At 42.5% G+C, this 20,118-nt stretch overlaps 1 protein-coding gene across 9 annotated transcripts in view; it reads right to left on the bottom strand.

Annotated features, from left to right (window-relative positions):
* Window positions 1-12,486, bottom strand: part of SNAP91 (synaptosome associated protein 91) — a 71,821-nt gene extending 59,335 nt beyond the window's left edge. For 5 of the 9 annotated variants that reach the window (XM_084513851.1, XM_084513849.1, XM_084513846.1 and 2 more), the window contains exons 1-2: window positions 11,433-11,579; window positions 10,818-10,971 (exon numbers count right to left, since the gene is read on the bottom strand). In XM_084513851.1, the coding sequence (XP_084369977.1) occupies window positions 10,818-10,947 (130 nt within the window). In that variant the 5' untranslated portion in view covers window positions 10,948-10,971; window positions 11,433-11,579. Of the gene's footprint in view, window positions 1-10,817; window positions 10,972-11,432; window positions 11,581-12,179 lie in introns of those variants that run through there. The other 4 variants (XM_084513848.1, XM_084513844.1, XM_084513847.1 and 1 more) reach the window with 2 other exon arrangements.
* Window positions 12,487-20,118: the final 7,632 nt, after the last annotated feature.

Below are 20,118 nucleotides of genomic sequence, written 5' to 3' on the forward strand. Positions count from 1 at the left end.
AAGCCAGAAATACTCAACGTGGCTTAGAATGAAGAAACACGTCAGAAAGTCATAGGCAAGGCTCACATATGAAAATAGTTTTCTGTTTTAGGAGCCAGAAACTAGGCATCACTCATGATAAATTGTACATGTTTTCAAAATACTGGCACACTAGATATGCTGACTTCCTCTGGCTTGCTGCCCCTTAGCAGAATGTACATTCTCCTATAAATGGGTTTAAATGAAGCTATAAAAGTTGGATTAAGAGCTATAGGCACAATTACTGTACTTTGGATTCCAGAATCATGCAGTAAGCTCCAAACCCAAGCCTCCATTTGAAAAGGTTGGGTTTTAAAACTCCAGGGTTGCTAAAGAACCGATGCAATGATTTGTTAAAGCTTGTGTCTATATTCAACCTCTATATAATGAGAAACAGCAGCCTTCAGAGTCAGGAAACAGGCCAGCTGGCTTCCCCCTTTCATATAAGTCCTACATTCTCCAAATGAGAAGTGAAAGGAAGAATCCTTTTAAAAACAGTTTGAACTCCCATTTAAGTGTATCTATGTGAGCTCTTTAATTATGTGTAAAGATGCATGCTCTAGCTAGTGAAGTCCTGCACTATGGCAAGATCACTGCCTCATTTTGAGGACCTCCCCAGAAACTTGTTGACTTGCATAAATTTTAAGGGTGTGGGCGACAAGTCAGTATGTTTTATTCATGCTTTGAGCAGTCGTGTCTTCCTCTCGTTTCTGTGGAGTACCATTTTAGAACATTCTGTAAACTATCAGATAGACTTAAGTGATGTAAAGAAACTATGCCAGAGCCACAAGAGCCTGCCAGTCTCTGCAGGCTAACAGCTGACCATCTGCTATGGAAGCATCCGCTGCCATTGTGTCATCCACGCTTGTGCCAAGCCAAGATTCAGTTTGAAGTGATCAAGTACACTGTCAGTTGTCATGCCGTGGTCTTATCCCACCTCTTTAGCAAAGTTTAAGGCACTTTCTTGAAAGGGCATGCTCTTTGGTCCTTTAAGTAGATGATAGAACAATCTTAGCTCAAATGGACACCAACCTCTGAATCTAGCCTTACCCGTGTTTCACATCTCAACCATAACATAGTATCCTAAACACCTATAGGGAAAAAAACAAAGCTAAAACCAAAACCAAAAACAAAACCAACCAACCAAACAAACAAACAAAAAAACACTGCTTTCTTTTTCACCCCTTTCTTAAGAAAGTAAAGAAAAAGTAAAACCACCTTGGCAAAGTACACAGCTCAACTGTCTGTGACCCAGCTACAGCATCAGGAGTTCCTGCCAACTTGCTTTCTACCTGTGGTAATTTTGCATATTGGCTTATGACCAAAGAAAATGTTGACTGTCACGAATCAGACTGAAGCTGCAGACGCATCCTGTCAGCAACTTGCAGTTCTCAGTACACATTAGGGGCAGGGCGTACTTTCCTGGTGGCCTTCAAGCATGGCCACACCTGTGTACTCACACTATCCCCTCTGCAAATATCATAGACCTTTGATTTTTATCAATAGCTAGAAAAAAAAGAAAAAAAAAAAAAAAGAGAGAGACTCCAGCAACCCAACTGACATACTGTCTCAGCACAAATGGGCAGAGTACAGATTACACAAATATACAACATTAGTATGACATCAGGGCTTTTCAGCATCCAATTCCTTTCATTAAACTAAGTTGAGATACAGATACAATCTAAAACAAAGCATGAAATCACATTACTCTGGACAGGGAGGAGAAGCAAGAGGGTATTTAGGCTTGGTTAGTCTGGGAGTCAGTGGTAATATTGATGCCATTTGCTATATACAATGCCTAGGAATAAATTGCAAACCTCAGAGGCATCGTGAATTTTCCAGCAGCATAGAAAACACTGTTCTAGTATTCCATGTACGTTCATGGTGATATGGCCAAGTCTTCCAAGGCTGATGTCCAATACCATTTGTGGCACTAGTCTAGGCTGCTGGAATACTCCCTCTCTAGTGCACTAGAACTGTCAACTGTTTCAACAAATGTTCAAATGTTCAATTTCAACAACCTGAAGAGATGATTTTTTATGAGCACAAGGAGTTTACTGACTACCAGCTGTGAACCCAACCTTGCAAAACTTACTTCAAATTGTTTTCCAGAGAGAAGTAAATATGATCAAAATAGCAAAATTAGAAGTATTAAAAACAATTTTAAGGGTCTAGCATGTGGTTTGCAAGGCTCCAGAAAAAGCAGACAACCATACTCTGCAAAGTGACAAGCTAGCCTCTGCCAAGTATTCTGATTGCCTTCCAGCAATTGCCAACATCTGTTTTATTCAAGCCATCAAGCTCTTATCCAAGCAAAATTTTGGCCAGTAGGGAAGCTAACCAACCATGCTGAGTCTGATGGAGTGGGATACTCTAGCATCAACTCACCAATGAAGCTTCACACTGCAAACCTACTGGTACTGCTGACTCAGGGAACACAGATACTGCTGCAAACCCTGTGCTAATGATCAGAGCCTGTAAAGCTCATAGCAAGGCTTCTTATATCATATCATTTAGTTTCAGTTCAGGGTTCAGACTAGTGCTAGATTACCCATTCTTTTAGCACACTGGAAGTCCCATGCTGAGATTTCAACCCCAATTTCCCAGATTGCTTTATTCCTTGCCGTTCAATTTTCAAGGTATTTGAAACCCATCTCTCCAAACCAGGCAGAATATTATTCCTAATCTGTATTGTATATATTGAAGTATGGCACTTCAAGTTTCATCGGATACTCATTGGTGCAACTGATTTTACGCCTTTGGTATTTTCCCTATGCACATAACAGAATTTGTCCTTTTCCAACCTAGCCAACATTCTGATCTGTGCCTTGAAAATAAGCTCCAAAAAGGAACAGCACATATGAAGTTAATGATACTGTTTGGAACAATTGACTCATCTTCAGACTATAGTAAGACTAAGGGAAAGGATATAATGCCTTCCCTCCATTCCCGAAAAGATTGGAGCCAGCTTGTTCAGCAACACCATATGTCTGCGGCTGACTGCAGGAGGGCTTTCCTTTTTTTTTTTTTTTTTTTTACTTTCTCCCCTTCAGTGATAGGGGGTGTACGTGGCACAGTTTTGGTAGTGGGGGTGCTGTAGTGGCAGCCTGTGTGAGCACTGAGTGGTCACTTTCACAGGCTATGTGCGGGGGATATCTGCTCTAACGCCAGAGTGCCTCCTGTTCCACCTCTGACCTTGGTGTTCCCTCTGTTTTTTCTCACTTTTTTTCTCACCTCTTCTTTACTGCCTGGGCAGTAGTGTCTGACTTTTCTTAAATATGTTTCCCCAGAAGTGCCACCAGCTCAGCTGTGTTCTAAGATAGTGTATTGGGTTGATGTGCCAGAGTTTTGGTAGCATGGGGGCTGCAAGTGTGGTCTCTGTGAGCAGAGCCCAGCAGCTGCCCCAGGTCAGATCAGAGCCAGCTTCAGCTGGCTCCAAAAGGGACCTGCTGCTGGCCAGAGCGAAGCCAGGGAGCAATACTGGGTGGGCTTCTTGGAGAGAAGATTGAAGGAGGGTAAAAAAAAAAAAAACTGCTGTGTGACAGCACCTGAGAGAGAGGAGCGAGAAAACTCCTGCATGGGGCCCCGTGCTGGAACAGTTTGCCCCTGACGGATGGACCCCATGGTACGGAGCTGTGTGGGAGCAGTTCTTGAAGAGCTGCTGCCTGTGGGCAGGCCCCACAGGCTCAGTTCAGGAAGGATGGCATCCCATGGGAGTGACCCCATGGGGAGCAGGGGCAGAGAGTGACTGTGAGGGAGCAGCGGGGACAAAGCATTGGGGACTGGCCGCACCCCCATTCCCCGTTCACCTGCACTGCTCAGGTGGAAGCGGTGGAAGAGGGTGGATGGGGGGGAAAGTGTTTTTAGTTTCACTGGTCTAGTCCACTACTGATAGGCAATAAATTATATTAATTTTCTACTATGAGTCTGTTTTACCCATGACAATTGTCAAGTGATCTCCTTGTCCTTATCTTAGTCCTTGAGACCTTTCTATTGTATTTTCTCTCCCTTTCCCTTTGAGGAGGGGGATTGAGAGAGCTGTTGTGGTGTAGCTCAGCTGCCCAGCAGAATAAAACCACCACACAGGTCTGAAGTGGAGCTGGCTGTGTCTGGACAAGAGTAGCCTCTTCTGACAGCAGCCACCCTGCAGCCCCCTGCTGCCAACACTTTGCCATGGGCACCCAGTGCTGGGGGAAACGTAAGTAAGGTAGGGAGAGTGTCAGCAGCTTCAAGTATTTTGAAAACACACAGAAAAATAACAGATGTAGGTGTGCCTCTGCTATATTACTATTTCTTCAGAAGAGGAGACCAGTGGGGCAACAATTCTCTTATTGGTTACAATATCCTCTCAATTCAAAGACTGTTCCCAGTAGAGCAGCTTCTCGGATCACAAGTGGGCCTCAAGGTAGCAGAGGACTCCAAGGGGCTGGGGGGAAGTATCACCCACTGCTGCCGTTTTCTCCATGCATCAAAAAGCACTAAAGATTAATAGCATCCAAAATGCAGCGTTATCCTGGCTGCTGTCTACTTTTAAGCACTTCAGAGGATCTTTCAAGAAACAGAGACATAGGTGGATGTCCCAACTGGTCCAACAGAGTACTTCCTTGGAGACTACACGAAGTCCTCACTAGTTGGACAGGCCCAGGTAAGGTGCATACAGAAGACAGAAGGTTTAATAGCCAGATCAGGAAGTCAGATGCACAGATCAAATCAAACCACAGGAAATAAGAGTACAGATTTTTTTTAATTATTAAAAAAAAAAAAAGAAAAAGAAAAAGACATTCAATCACTGCTGCCCAGAATCTAGTGGAGTAAATACTACTATGCTGTGATGAGACATATTCAACTACTAAATAGAAGCGATGAAAACCAGGGACTAGTCACTGTATTATCACTCTGGTCTTTCAGGAGAAGAAAAAAAAAATCACACATCTTTTTTTCATTTGTGCAGAACTAGAAAATGCAAGACTGCATTTATGTAAAAGAAAAGTAGCCACATGTCATACTGACTGTTTCATGAACAAAGGACTGCAAAGAAAGCAGAAAAGGCATGGTTACTCCATTATCAAGGTCTACTAAAAGAAGTCATTACAGCAGAAATGCTTTATTTGTCCCCAGACTGGTCATTTACAACCTTGGCAAAGCACTTTTAACTGAAAGATTTTGATGGCTGTTGAAAACAGACTATGAATATGTCTTCAGCTGAGGGAAGGAGAGTAGGACTTAACAATCTAGCTTTATCAAGTTACACTGTTTAGATAAAAGAAAGTTTAATATTACACTATTTACCCACTCTTCTGTTTCCCATCCTCTCTTTCCTTAAGCATTATACCATGAAAAGACAGTACAGTTTTGATGTGCAAGATCAAGGAATCCCACCCAAGTTTCAGCCTCTGAATCCTAAAATCTGTCATCAGCACGACATCAGGGCTTCCACCCAGCTTCAAACATATTTTTAAAAAAGTATTATTTGGCCAAGTCTTAGCTTGATTAAAAGGGCAGCCTTCTGATGGTGATGCCTTAAAAACAGTATTTAAGTGGGACAAGGATGGGAACTAAGAGCTAATGTCACAGAAATATTCAAGAACAACTACTCTAAAAAACCTCCATGTTAGCTCTCCTTACCCATGACAGATATTTGTATTCCTACTTAGGGATCTACCCATCTCCAAATGATGGAAGTCTTCAATACTGTTTTGAGAAAGGAAATGAGAGAGGTCCACAGAAACAGAGTGGTATGCAACATGGAGAGTGATGACAACTCCTTTCAGGAAAAAAAAAAAAAAAAAAAAAAAAAAAAAGTGCTAATAGTGCTAATCCATTACCCATTACTGAATGGATTACTTAAGTAAATAACTGCTTGCTTGGAATTTTTCTTTCCCAGTGTGAAAAAAAGAGAGATTCACTAGGATGTCCAGAAAGAATTCCCAATGCAGAGTGCAACCCAGCTGTGACAACAAAAACAAGACACTGTACTACAACTGATCTTCAATGATAATTTTCCAAAGCCAGTTCTCTCATACATGGAAACTATGACAAATTATTTTTGTATATCTCTATGTACTTTAGTAGTTTCATTAGCAAAATGTGGAGGATCAAATACAGTTTGTATAGAGATTCAGTTCTTTTTTTTTTTTTTTTTTTTTTTTTTTTTTTTTTAAGATAATCCACAGCGATCAAGACAAAGCATCAACCAGACTGCAGAGCATTGCAGTACTTGAATGTGCTACTCCCTTCAGAAAAGGGCCACAAGAGCCAACAGACCTGGAATGCTCTCCAAATCACCACAATAGCAAACAACTTCTGAAAGACACACTCAAGTAAATGTTAACAGGCACCTTTGCTGAGTGACTGAAGATAGCTCTGCTGGCTTCCACCTTTCCCAAAAGCCAGCCAGCAATATGTAATTTTGTAATCACACACAGTAATGAGACAGAGGTTTCTAAGACTAACCTGTAGGAGTTTATATTTACTGAGCACAGGAAGAAAGCTTAACTCTTTGCTTCTGAACAATCAACATTTCTGTTTCAATGCCGTAGACCACAATAATTTAAATTCCTTAAGGTCATTCACACAGTTTGAAGGATAAAGGCAAAACACTGCAAGGACAAGTACCTGTATCAGGAAAATACTGACGGCAGCCCTGCATTTCAGTTGCCAGTGTGAATTAAACTATAAATCTCTTTTTAGAGCCTTTGTCAGCTACAGACAAGTATGCTAAATCAGACTTGAGATGGAAATAGATAGAATCATAAAGTCATAGAATCATTTAGGTTGGAGAAGACCTCCAAGATCATCTGGCCCAACCTTCAATGCATTACTGCTCCTGCAATATACACCCAGGTCAACTCCATAGCCACTGAAAATTCAGTCCTGGTCTTCATCTGCTTTGTTTTCACATTTCATAAAAGTCTTCTGGCTTTTGATCAGGCCTCTGGAAGGGCCTTCTACCTTACAAGAATTACTTTAAGGAAGTAAGGAGGCATTACATGGTCTTTTTAGACTACACACTCCAGAACTTCCTCCTGCTGCAAAACAATTCATTTGAAAAAACATAGTCAAGGAAAATCCCAGCCATTTTGATCCTTCTCAGAATCAGGAACTTGTTACAACTAACTACACATGCAACAGCCTCACTGGTTTCCACTTCACTTCCCTAAAAGAAAAATCACTGGTCTGTTTCTGAGCTAAAACCTTTATAAAAGGAGCTCTGTTCAGATTTACTTATTTTTTTCTGATCTATCATGTGTTTTAACATTTAAAAGTTAAGTTACGTCCTTTCTCTGAAAGCTTCTCCCTGTTGATAGCATCAGAGCCACTACATCCAAGTCCAGAAGCTAGCTTTTGCTTGCCCCACACAATCAAACTCTCAGTAAAGCATTAACACGTATTTCAGAGCAATTCTGAGAAGGAAACTTCTGTGTCAGGCTCTAGGCTTGCCCTCCCAGCTGAATCACCAGAACTCATATATCTTTAACACAGCCCATATATACCTCACCCACCCATTCCACAATGGCCCTTTTCACTGCTTCCAGAAAAATCAAGTTGCTAATCCCCATTTCACCATGTAAACACTTCCCTCGCTTGCTGTATCTCATTGTAATTTATTAAACACAACACAATTAGCTGAGGGAGATGAATCAATATCATTGTGCTAACTTTAAGACCTCTGTTGGAATAAAGAAACTGTGGCAGGGGTGATAACAGTTTGGTAGGTCCACAAGGATCAGAGCTGTGTTGTGCTAATTGCAGCACCTTGCCCCAAACCTTCGCAGCATCCTAGATTTATGCTCCTCTTCTCCCCACAGAGACTTGGGAATTTATTCAATGCTACCTAGCACTACTTCCAGCACTTGCTGAAAATTAACTACTATGAGAGTTGGAATTCAAGAAAGTGGTAAATCTTAGTAATGAATATTAGTGACCTAACCATACTTTAGTACTTCTGCATTACATAACAAGTCTGTGCAGCATCCAGAGTCCATGCCAAAAGACAGCAGCATCCATATTAAAGCCTGGACTTGTAAGCTGCACAAGTACAAAAAGTCACACAAAGGCAAACGCTCAGCAGCTCAGCTTTTGTTCATAGAAGACACTTCATTCTCTTCTCAACACACATGCACTCATGCTCAAATTGTGCTGTTTACTTGTCAGAGCAAGTTGCCTCTATTTAAGTTCTACTCACACACACACAAAAACACCTTGTCATCTGCCACCTTTCTAAAAATCTACAGAACTAATACATTCTGTAGAAAAGTTATGAGGACAGGCATCATGTCCCACCATCATAGGATTATCTAATTCATGTTAAATTGTCGATCTTTCCATTTAATTTACAAAGCCCAGCTGCTAAGCAGGACACTGGAAGATGGTGGCCTGGTGTCATGTCACACAACCTAAGACGCCAAATAAAATTACAGAGATCCCTAAGGGCATGGTACCGCCACGCTGACAGTAGAATCGTAGCTTTTAATAAAGCACAAGGTGATTGGAGCACAGCTATCTTCTCTAGTATCTAGTCTTAGTCACTGCAATCCTTCACACCTCAACTCAAAACTTATCTTAAGGCACTGGCAAGTCTTACCTTGCATTCCCTTCTCCACATTTTCATATGCTACTTAACCAACTGGAAATGCAGCCAGCCACGTGACTCGGAGCCCGACCTCCATCTAGCAGTACCTCCTGCATGCACTGAGGTATTGCTCTTTCAGAGGATGAACTTTTAATTTATGCTCTCATTACAATGTAAGGCCCATTTTCACACTTGTTCACAAGATATACATCAGAGTTCAAGGAACTGTTTAACAATTCACAATTCTAAGGAGATGCCTCAGGTCTCAGAGCCTGAGAATATTTTCTCTTCTAAAAATGGACTTGATTCTTCATTTATAGCCCACAGTTTTGAACGTGGATATCTCCCACTGACACAATTTTGTCTTTAACGATACCGGATAGTTAAATGCTCAACTCTTGCATACAGCTTGGAAAACAGACGATAACACAGACAAGGATGTATCTTCCCAGGAAATGATCCTTTCTCTTCCTCCCATGCATCTTACATGTAGGTGGGTATGAAATTGCATAGAATATGACAGGCTTCAATCTCCCCCAGTCTCATTTTCTGAAGTAGTCATATTAGCACCAATATCCAAGCACAATCCCTTTCCAGACCCTAATATGGCACTTGTAAACTATTTCTGCCTCACTTTAATCCTGCCCGTTCCAGATAGTACTTTTATTTTTAGGTGTGTAAAATATGTGTATATATTAATATTACATAGACATGGCATTGCTTTAATTACAAGAACTAAGCTTCTTTAAAAAAAACTAAAGCTTCTAGTAACAGATACAGTAGGACTGTCCATATACAGCCTACAGATTGATAAGTGTCGACAGCTACCAAACATCAACACAGGAGATATCAATAACCAAGAAGTTTATATTCAGTGGCTTATCTACACTAGTCAAAGAATATTTTTTAATATACAAAAAAAAAGTGAGACTATATGATATTAAGACAGCTGATCTATTTTAACAACAGTTTATGCTCAAATCAGTCCTCAGTCAATGCTGCTTACATCAGCATCTCATCGCCATATAGAAAGAGTACATCAGCCTGAAGGCTGACATGTGGGATGTCACTTAAGGGGTTAGCTCTGAAGCCATTAGCACCAAGATCTGGAGTTATTTTCTAGAAGTAATACTACCTCCTTTGAAGAAACACAGCATCATCAGAATTGTATTTACATGCACCTGCACCAGCATTACTTTGTAATGGACAGCAGCCAAGAGACTTCATGGTAAAAAAAAAACCCTGCTTATCTTTACTTGAAAGCATTTCTTACCATGTGTCCCTAGCATTTCAAAAAAAAAAAAAAAAAAAAAAAAAAAAAAAAGGAAAAAACACTTAGTTTTAGGCAACATTAAAACCTGCTGTTTCTATATTGAGTCCAAAGCAAGAGAGAGTTACTACTGGTAAACAAAACCAATTAACACCATGCAATTAAGTACTTTCACCATCCTAACTCCTTGGTGTCTCCAAGAAGGGGCTGACAGTGAGTGGGTTGCAAAGAAAGAGAATTGTCAAGACAAAGCATTACTAGCTCATCGCTTTATAAGAAACATTTTGACTTCAACCTTGTCTCATGCATTAACTAGCTCATGCAAGTCCAGAATAGATTAAAAGTCTGTGAGACAAAGCCACCAGCCATCTTCAATAAGAGATGGTAGAAACCATGAAGACTGACCATTAAGTTGCTCTCAGATATCTGGGACCTCAACAACAGCCCCTAAACTCTCCAGAGGCTGTTCCAACCCACAGCGCAGTGCTATAAGACTCCCTGACCATTTCAACATGCCACCACCTAATGGAGATGGCCTTGCTCTTGTCAGTGCTTGGCCAGCTCCTGGCACAGTATCGCTGTCCCTGCCCAGCACCATCCATCGCTGGGGAGGCTGAGGGAGGCAGTGACAAGCGTGTGCCCATTTTGCCATGGCTCTGATCCCCTCCGCTCCCTGAAGGGGCTCAGTGCTGGGAGGCACGCTCTGCGCTGCCTTCCTGGCTAAAAGGTCAAGAGGGAAAAAAAAAATAAAAATGGCTGAAAGAGCGGTATTATGCAATGTGAGGAGAAATGCAATAACAACTCATCCTCTCCTGGAGATTTCTCGTAACCCTTTCGATCCGCGAGCTGGATTACAGCAAGCACGGCAGCCAAAAGGCTCACAGCCCCGTTACGGAGCCCCGCAGGCAGCCTCCTCAGCCCGGGGCCTCCGCTGCGGCTAGGCAGAGGGATGCTTACAGTCCAGGTGCTTCTTCTTGGGCCCCATCACTTCATGCGTGGTGGCTTTGCAGACGGCTCTGGCTACGGCTGATCCCGTAACGCTGTACTGAGCAGCTGCGATGCGATCCGTCAGCGTCTGACCCGACATCTTCGGTTCTCGCTGCTGCCTGCTCTGCAGAGGCGGAAAACACGGGAGGGGAAGGGGCTAGGCCGGCTGTAGGGCCGGGGGGCGGCGGGGGGCCCGCGGCCGCACAAAGCTCCCTCGGCATCCCTCCCACCCGCCCCCCCCCCGGCCCTGCCGCCCCGTTGTGTAAGCCTTTCTGGGGCAAAAAAATAAATAAATAAAATAAATGGCATTTTAGACACCGCAGGGAGAGGAGGGAGGGGGGGGATAACGATAAGCCCGAGATGGAGCACAAACAGCGATGAGACGGAGAGGGGGGGGGAGGAAATCGACCCCCCCCCCCCCCCTCCTCCTCCATCACCTGCCCGCAGCCTCCCGGGCGGGGGCTCGGCACGGCTCGGCACGGCTCGGCACGCCATGTTCCGCCCCCCCGTCCCCGTTTACCCCCCTCCCTCCAAAGCCAAAGGTGTGGGTCGCCATGCAGCATCCCGGCGGGCTCCAGCACCGACCTGTCCGTGTGTCCGTGCGTCCTTCCCTCCCGTCCTCCTGCCGCCGCTCCCGGCCCGGCCCCGAGAGCCCCCCCGGCGCGGTGCGGAGCGCTGCGGGGCGGTGCGGGGCGGTGCGGGGCGGGCTGCCCGCTGCCCCCTCCCGCCGCCACCGGGGATGCGCTGGGCGTCCACGCCCGGCAGCCGCCGCCGCCGCCGCCGCCGCTGCTGCTGCTGCTGCTGCTATTTCCAGCCTAATCCTCCCCGCAGCCTAATCCCCGCGTACTGCCGCAGCAGCGCCGCCCCCGAGCCCGGTGCAGGGGGCGGAACGGAGCCCGGCGGTGGCCCGGCGCAGTCAGGTGACAGCCCGGTGGCAGCCCGGTGGCAGTCCGGTGGCAGCCCGGCGTGCCCCCCGCCCATCTTAAAGGGGAGCCCCGGGGACGGGGGAAGGGGTAAAGGGAGGTCTGGGGGCCCCTAAAGGCGGTGGGGTGAGGGTGGAGGGTGGGGGGGGATGCGGTGGGACCCGGGCTATCCTCTAGAGCTGGCCCGGTGAGAATCATCCCTCGCGAAAATTAAAATAATAATAAATAAAAATAATAAAAAATACAAATAATAAAAAATACACATAATAATAGAAATAGAAATAAAAATAAATAATAATAATAAAATTTTTAAAAAAGAAAAACATCAAGAAAAACAAAAAGAAAAAAAAACAAACAAACAAAAATCACAAAATAAGAAAAAAAAATAAAAATGACGAATGCAAAGCACCTTGCACAGATGGGGAAGTCCGGCGGAGCCGCTGATGCTGCCTCTGCCTGCGGTACGGTGCTGTGGATAAGTCTGGAAAGGATTCGCCGAGGTTTTCCCCAAACTGCACGCGAACTGGGTGTTAATGATTTGATCGAAGCTGTCCTAAAGATGCCCCCTGAAGGGTTTTCTGTTTGATACCCCAAAGATCCCGGCCACAACGCCGTGCCACGCTAGGCAGGGGACGTAGGGCGCATCGTCCCCAGCAGCAGCAGCCCGGGGCTTGTGCCGTGTCATTGAAGCCTGCCAGTGATCTGCCGAGTCTTCGGAAATGTGGCGTACATATATTAACATAAATCGTCTGAACTTAGTTTGGGAGTGAAGTGATTTAGGTGGGTGGGGCCTGAGTGAAATGGTGCTGGTAGCAATTACTTCAAGCTGCTGTTAGAACAAATCCAAGAAGACGACGTGCGTGTTATTAATCAGCCGAAAAACCCGGTATGTACACTCGGTGCAAAGATCTGTGCATGGGAAGTGATAACCGAGTCGTGTGGCATGCAAAGACACACTGCACCATTTTCATTTATCGCACCAGGAACACAATACTGCCTAGGGACTATGCTCTGTGACAGTATGAAACAGCAGCTTTTTTACTACTCCTTTCTTTTTTTTTTTTTTTGTTTTTTTTTTTGTTTTTTTTTCTTTTAACATAACAACCCAGAGGCTTTAAAGTCATAGGTAGCCTGAAAGCCTGGGATTCCTGTTATAGCAATGCTCAAAAGTTCAATTTCCTTTTTCTATGGAAAATCTCTTCCTAAATAACTGTTCAAATGGTGCCTGTGTCCACTGAGGAAAAATGTTTGTATTCTCAGGCTTTCAATATTTACTAAATCTCCTTCATTTTTGCAGAGCAGATACAAACATTTGGATTTCCAGATTCAAATGCTTTCTCATATGCAGTGTTTGAATATGGACAGGGATTTCATTTGGAAAAACACGTAATGTGTATGATACTGACTGCTGACCAGAAGCATTAGGTACCTGAAAAATTTGAATATTCTCATATTTGAGAATTTGAGCCTTGAGTCTCATATTCCAACAGGGAGAATGGCTATAACCACAACGTCCATGTTTGTCTGCTAGCTCTATTCATCATCTTTAGCATTATGATAGCATACTATTACTATACAGACAAATTTTAGTAACGTTTCATTTACCCTAGAAGTGTTAATTTCCATTCATAGAAATTCAGCATTAGTGGAGTGCTATGGGGGAGCTAGAAGCGTGTATTTGTGCAGGCATACACATAGTTTTCCCTGTGTACTTCACAGTCAGTTATTTATGTTGTAGTGCCAATTGATACCAGAAGAAAGAAACAGCTGGGAGCTACGGATACTTCATGATCCACTACTGGCATTAAGAATGACTCTGAACTCTTCTCGGTAGCACTGACAAGAGTGTAAATGTCTTGACTTTAAAAAAGATGTGAGGTTTCTTTTCAACTATTAAACTATAGAAGAAAAAAAAATGTTTCAGAGTTTGCTGATTTCTCTCATCAGAAATTTAGAATAGCTTCACTTGCTGCAAGTAAAGTAGTTTTCAGCTTTGCAGTAGAGAAAGTATTTAGTTAGTGATATAATTTAGTTAGTGATATAGGTATAACTTTAGTTAGTGATGTAACTTTCTATTAAGGTACGTATTCTGAACCAAGCTTAATGTGAAAGCCTGGACACTTTCTGAATCTGTCCTTATTGTCAGTCACTGAGAGTCTCAGCTGTACCACCAAAACCCATGATTGTTAATATTCAGCTCATTTTATATTTTTTTATTGAAAAAAAATATTTAAGTAAAAGATAAGTTGGACATTTTGCACTATTACCATAAAATTTATGTATTGCAAATTGAGGTTAAAAGAAAGGACTGAAAAGATCCTCCAAAATTCTTGTTATAAATTGCCATGTTGCTAAGTCATGAGCTGGAGTATGCAAAAGGAAAACATTGCAAGATTTGTTAAATGCAGAAGCATTTTTAAGATGTTAAATTAGTTCATCTCCCATTACTTGTACATTCAACAACAAATAAGTTGTGCCACGAATACAAACAACTATGAAAGCATGTCATATTTACATCTGCATCATGTTTGGTCAGTACAGTTCTACATGAGGCTCCTCTGTTCCTCTTGTTACAGTCAGCAGATGGACTTCCAGTGACCACTCCATACAAAGATTTTCTTGAGTAAAGCTGGGAACACTTGACCCTGAGAGGTTTGAGAGGTATTTCAAACAAATCTCATCCTCATCTAGCAGTTTGCCTGAACTTCTTGAGCATGATGATTTTTCTAAAAAGCTAAGATGCTTTAAAAGGGTGAGACAAGTAGAGCACATCAATAGTTTTAAAATTCAGAGTAAAGTGGTATGACCTACTATATGACCTCCTGGAGCTATACTGCTTTTGGATTTTAACACGCACACATACGCAACACACATGCCAAAAATACATTTGTAATAAAAAGCATAGGAAATAGGAACCATTTTGTATAAGGTGAGACCATGGGGGGAGCTGCCCAGGCCTATATAGATCTAGGTTTGGGGTTGCCATTTGACCAGATAGCTCTACCTCAGGTGCTGAGAAGTCCCCTGGTGAGCTGGTTCTATGAAGCCCAGGTCAGGGCCCAGCTGATGGGATGCACAAGGAGGTCTAGCTGAGGGCTATGTAGGCAGCTGGGAGGGCTTCTTACTGTTAAGAATAACCCAGAGTTGTGTTTTATTTCTTGACTCTTTGTAACTGTGCTTTCAACTTCATAATGAAGACCCTAAAGGAGAAGATATACGGATGACTACAAAGATGAATATCCTTTTTGAGACAAATGCTCAAAAATTATTCTTAGCAGATTTGGAAATAACTAGAGAGAGTTGGTCTGTGTTAATCTCACCTTCAGGCATCTACATGGAAAGAAGGCATGTCTAGAGGCTGATTCATCGCACCCGGCAGCTGGATTATGAACCAGAGATGCCAATGTCTTTGATGATGCATGTAGGACTCTCTATTTCATGCATTTTGAGTTATTTCCTTAAATAATGTGTTCATTTTGGGCCCCTCACTACAAGAAAGATACTGAGCTGCTTGAACATGTGCAGGGAAGAGCAACAGAGCTGGTGAAGGGACTGGAAAACAAGAGTTATGAGGAGGAGCTGAGGGAACTGGGGCTGTTTAGTCTGGAGAAGAGGAGGCTGAGGGGAGACCTTATTACTTTCTACCACTGCCTGGAAGGAGGCTGCTATGAGAAGGGTCTCAGTCTCTTTTCTCAGGTGACAAGTGATAGGCCACACAAGGAAACATCCTCAAGTTGCACCACAGGAGATTTAGATTGGGCATCAGGAAGAATTTCTTCACAAAGTGGGTGGTCAAGTGCTGTAGTGGGCTGCCTGGGGCAGTGGTGGTGGAGTCCCCATCCCTAGAGGTATATAAGAGACATGTGGATGTGGCAGTAGAGGACATGGTTAAATGATGGGGATCAGTAGGTCAGGTTGGTGGTTGATGGTCTTGAAGTTCTTTTCCAACCTAGACAGTTCTATGACTATTTCTGCATTAGATTTTGCTTACCATCTGATCTCCTGTTTCCTATTTTTTACTCTTGGGTCTTCCAGTTCTCCGTGTAGCTCTGCTGCCCCTTCCTCTTGCCTTTGCAGCCAGGCAGAGGTTCAGGCTCCATCCTACCAATGCCCATGCCAGTGGCATGCCCAGCGCTGTTGCTTTGCTGTTGCTTTTATGGCCAGTGGTATAAAACAAGAGCTCCTGGAGAGGCTGACTGTAACCATAGTGACAGTAGCGGACCTGAAAAGATCTGTGTAGCTGTGGTAGGGGGGAGAAAAGGACTTTTCAAAGGAAGTACATCCTCCTGACTTTGTGCCAGGTAAATGGAGCCAGGTATATAGCAGTGCTCTCCCTCTTACCTGCAGCAGAAGTTGCAAACCACCAGTACCAATAGATGCCAAAACCATGAAATGCCCAGGAGTTTCTGTGCTCTGCTGCTCAATATAACCTCATCTCTTGGTCTTGTGCAGCTTCTGTCCATGACAATTCACTCAGCCTTTGTATTTCCTCTCATTAGGGCAGCTGTCACAGTAGTAACTGATAGCTGTGGCAGTAAGCACCAATGAGAAATTAAAGCAGGTTGTCAGTTTTCCAGTCTGAATGATAGGCCAAGAAGTATGCAGCTTGGATACATTCATATGTCCAGAGCAGACTGTTCATTAAATTTGAATTATTTCTCCTATGCATGAATATCAGACTTATCCAGTACGCTGGTGCCCACAAGGACAACCTTAAAATCTGTCTAATATTAGAGGTCACTATTGACTGATGCATTAGTGGACATGGCCACCCACATCACAAGGACAGTTTCTGCTGCTGGAGTTGTTTTTGGATCAGGCCTGGCAATAAAACACAGGTTAATAGATGAGAAACAGGAGAGACCAGAAATGGGACAGAAGTCCAGTCATTGTGAAACTCAGTGCCCATGAAACTCCTCACTATTTATTGTTTCCCTCATTTAATTTCATATTCTCTGTCACTTCTCCAAAGTGACAGATAAAAGTCTGGATTTAAGGAGTCATATTGCACTTCCATGCAACAGATTCAAACCAGGCTTAAACAAATACACACACATACACATATAGCCTTTTCCCTTATACCTAACATTAATCTTATTCTACAGATTTATTTAAACAAGTCTGTGTACCAAAAATTACCTGGCTTGCTGCTTCATTAGGTGGTGTGTATTCTAATATATTCAATAGAAATTGCAGCTTTGCATTGACATTAGACAGATGTGAGAATTAGTTTAAGGAAGTCCACAGGTCAGCTTGAATACAAATATTTAATATTCCATTGAAGCTGCTGATAGTGGGAAGGGGAACATCTGTCAGATAATTTAGGTAAGTCATGCTAGGTTTCACAGATATTAGCATGAGATGGATTTGCAGTACTATACAGAAACAGATAATTTCCTACTAATTGACTTTTAAAATTTATTACTCATTGACTAATTGACAGCTCTGTCTCTGAACACAAAGTAACTCTGAAGAAATTGATCAAAGCCACATCATTTCCTCCAAGAGGGAAGGATGCTACCTGAACTCAAATTCAAATTTCATTTGTCTACACGCCGTATTTAACAAGAATTTGTGATCTTTGGAACAGAGAACAGACTTTTTACCTACCTTGGCTTTGTAAGCAGTAAGTTTTCCTGTTCAAGCAAAAATAGTTCGTCTCCTTTGGTAAAGGTACATTATTTTGTTATTCACACTAACAAAGTGTCATCACTTTTCTTCCAGTGGGGAATTGCTGTTGTATTAATATTTGTAACAATTGTACGTTAATGCAACTGCAGATGAATTCTGGCTAGGGCCATCGTGTATAGCACTAGGGATGTTTGATTGACTGTCCCTTGGCTTCTGCCTGCCCCACTAGTGCAAGGTCTGAGCTGCTGTAGCTTGCGCTGTGAGTAAGTGGCACAAGTGGCTGAAACCATGGCTGAGAAGGAACAAAGGTAGCATCCAGACACACAAGACCCTTTTTCTCTTTGACCATTTTCCTTCTCTCTATCTCTTCTTCCTATTTTCACCCTTTCTCAGAGACACCATCAAAGCCAGTGTTGCCTCAAATAATGAGATAAATCCCCAAGGGATTTACATGAGCAAAGCTGCAGTGTATGATTCCTCTGGATCAAATTAGCAAAGACTTGCAAAGGAGAAAGATTTTCTATACTCTTAGAAAAAAAGAAGAGCCTGTCAAGAGAAGGCAATTTCATTTCTTTGCTGTGCTAAATCAGTAAAGCATAGCTGAGGTCCTGAAAGCTAAGCCTGGTCTCTCGCTGACTGTCAGGCTCTTGACAGCAAATGGAGGTGGCAAACTGTCCATGTCTGCAAAAGGGGGAATGCTGCTAAACAATAACTGTAATGTCCTAATTGTTTTCCTGTAAATTGCATGTATTTGCAGCATGTTTTTATTTTGTGTGCTGTCAGTGTGTGTAGCAGCTGAATTACAGAGGGTAGTAGGCAAAAAACTATTTAGAAAGTGAGCTTTCAGACAAGAGCAACACACCAACTGCTGGAGAGGCAACAATGAGCTCTGCCAGGTGACATACACTGCTTATCAAGCTTTTATGCATTGTAGAAGTGGGCTTTAAACCAAATAAGAACTTGATGTATGATAGAAAGAAACTGATCTACAAGTAGGAAATTAATGGGGTTCATTATAATGCATTTTCCTCATAGTCAGTGGATGTTTAATAACACCTAAACCTCTGGACTAAGCTTTTGACCATGTGCACCCCATCTGCTGCTGCTCTGTGTTCAGACATACACAGCTGTAAGTACTATGACAGCAAAGTATTGTCAGTCTGCTAAGAAATTTCTGAAGTTATAATTTCAGTGACACATTTGTTCAGTAGAAGTTGAATAGATGTCAGACTCATGTCAAATAAAAGTACAGTTTTCAGCCCAAAGGGTAGAGGAAGTTTTAAGGAGGGAAAAAAAAAAAAAAAAAAAAAAAAAAAAGCATGTATTTAAGCAGGAAGGAAGTTATAATCTGTATAATTTGTAATACTTTTTGACGAAATCCCAGCTCTGTTAACTCAAAAAAATAATGATAAAAAAAAGCCAAGTTAGGCAATTAGGGCAATTAGATACTTGAATGACTGCTAAAACTTACATATGCAGATATGTATGTAATAGTAAATTTTTCATACATTTTTAACTATACTTAATCTTTTAATAGTCCTGGTGTATATGGTTTTCAATGCACATTATAATTTTGCTAAGGCTTCTGAGCATAAAGCTCAGCCTAATTCTTCAGCTATGCTTCTGAAACAGCGTGACTTTCCAAACCTGAGGTAGCTCTTTAACCTTATCAGTCCACCCACAGGAAGACACTTTTAATTATACTGGCTTCCAGTGCCAACCTAAGGACCATTCTGGTGGTGGTACATGATCAGTCAACACCTTCTTGACTTGATTCATTCCACTTTAACTGATCTTGCATGATGTTGACTGCCACAACCATACAAAAGACTAAGCCCTTCTGATTTTGGATTGCATGGTAAACTGGGATCATTACCAACACTTTAATACAGTCAAGTGCATATATCTGGAAGCAAATCCTATGAGATTACTTGCTGGAACGCTTTTACTCTGAAAAAGGATTAGGGGTCATAGCAGGCAAACAACATATCTGAACTTCCAGTGTGATGCTGTGTGGATAGACCTGGTCAGACTTACAGCTTTATAATCAGATACCAACAACAGGACTGGGGAGTGATTTTCATCTCTTTGTATGACATAGATGACACTGGTACTACAAAAATAGTAGGCATAAATAAGACATAAATCCCAATTTCCATATCCTCTTCTAAAAGTTTTTTTAAAAGGGATGAAAGAGTTAGAAGGCTCTTGCTCTCCTCTTCAGCTGATGCCTCATGATAGGCATCAGCTGAAGAGGAGACATATGGACCAGGGCCACAGGCTGCTTTCCATAAAGGGAAAGAATTTTTATATTCCTCCAAATTTGATAAATCAATTGCTAAAAGAGGAAGCAGAGAAGGACAAGGACAAATCATTTTATTGTCAGGAGCATCTGAAAAAGGTTGGCTTTTATTTAATGTTTGTTGTTGTTCTTTTCTGCTCAGCTGTAGATGTGGCAGTACTATCAATACACTTATGGATAATACTATAGACTCTTCTTTGCGGGCTCTTGGACCCTTGAGCTCATTTATTGTCATGAACTGACTGCTCCTTTGCCAAGCACACCCTATTCTGCCTTTAGAGGAAGATTTTGTTTTCCCAAGCCTTTCGTACTGTGAAGCACTGGTGTGCGGAGTACACACGGCATCTCATGGTTCAGACCCAAGGAGGGATATTATCACTTTTCTTCATCAGTACACCCTTTCACATAGGATGGC

Source organism: Aythya ferina (genome assembly GCF_964211825.1).
Source record: "Aythya ferina genome assembly, chromosome: 3".
Taxonomy (NCBI): Eukaryota; Metazoa; Chordata; class Aves; order Anseriformes; family Anatidae; genus Aythya; species Aythya ferina.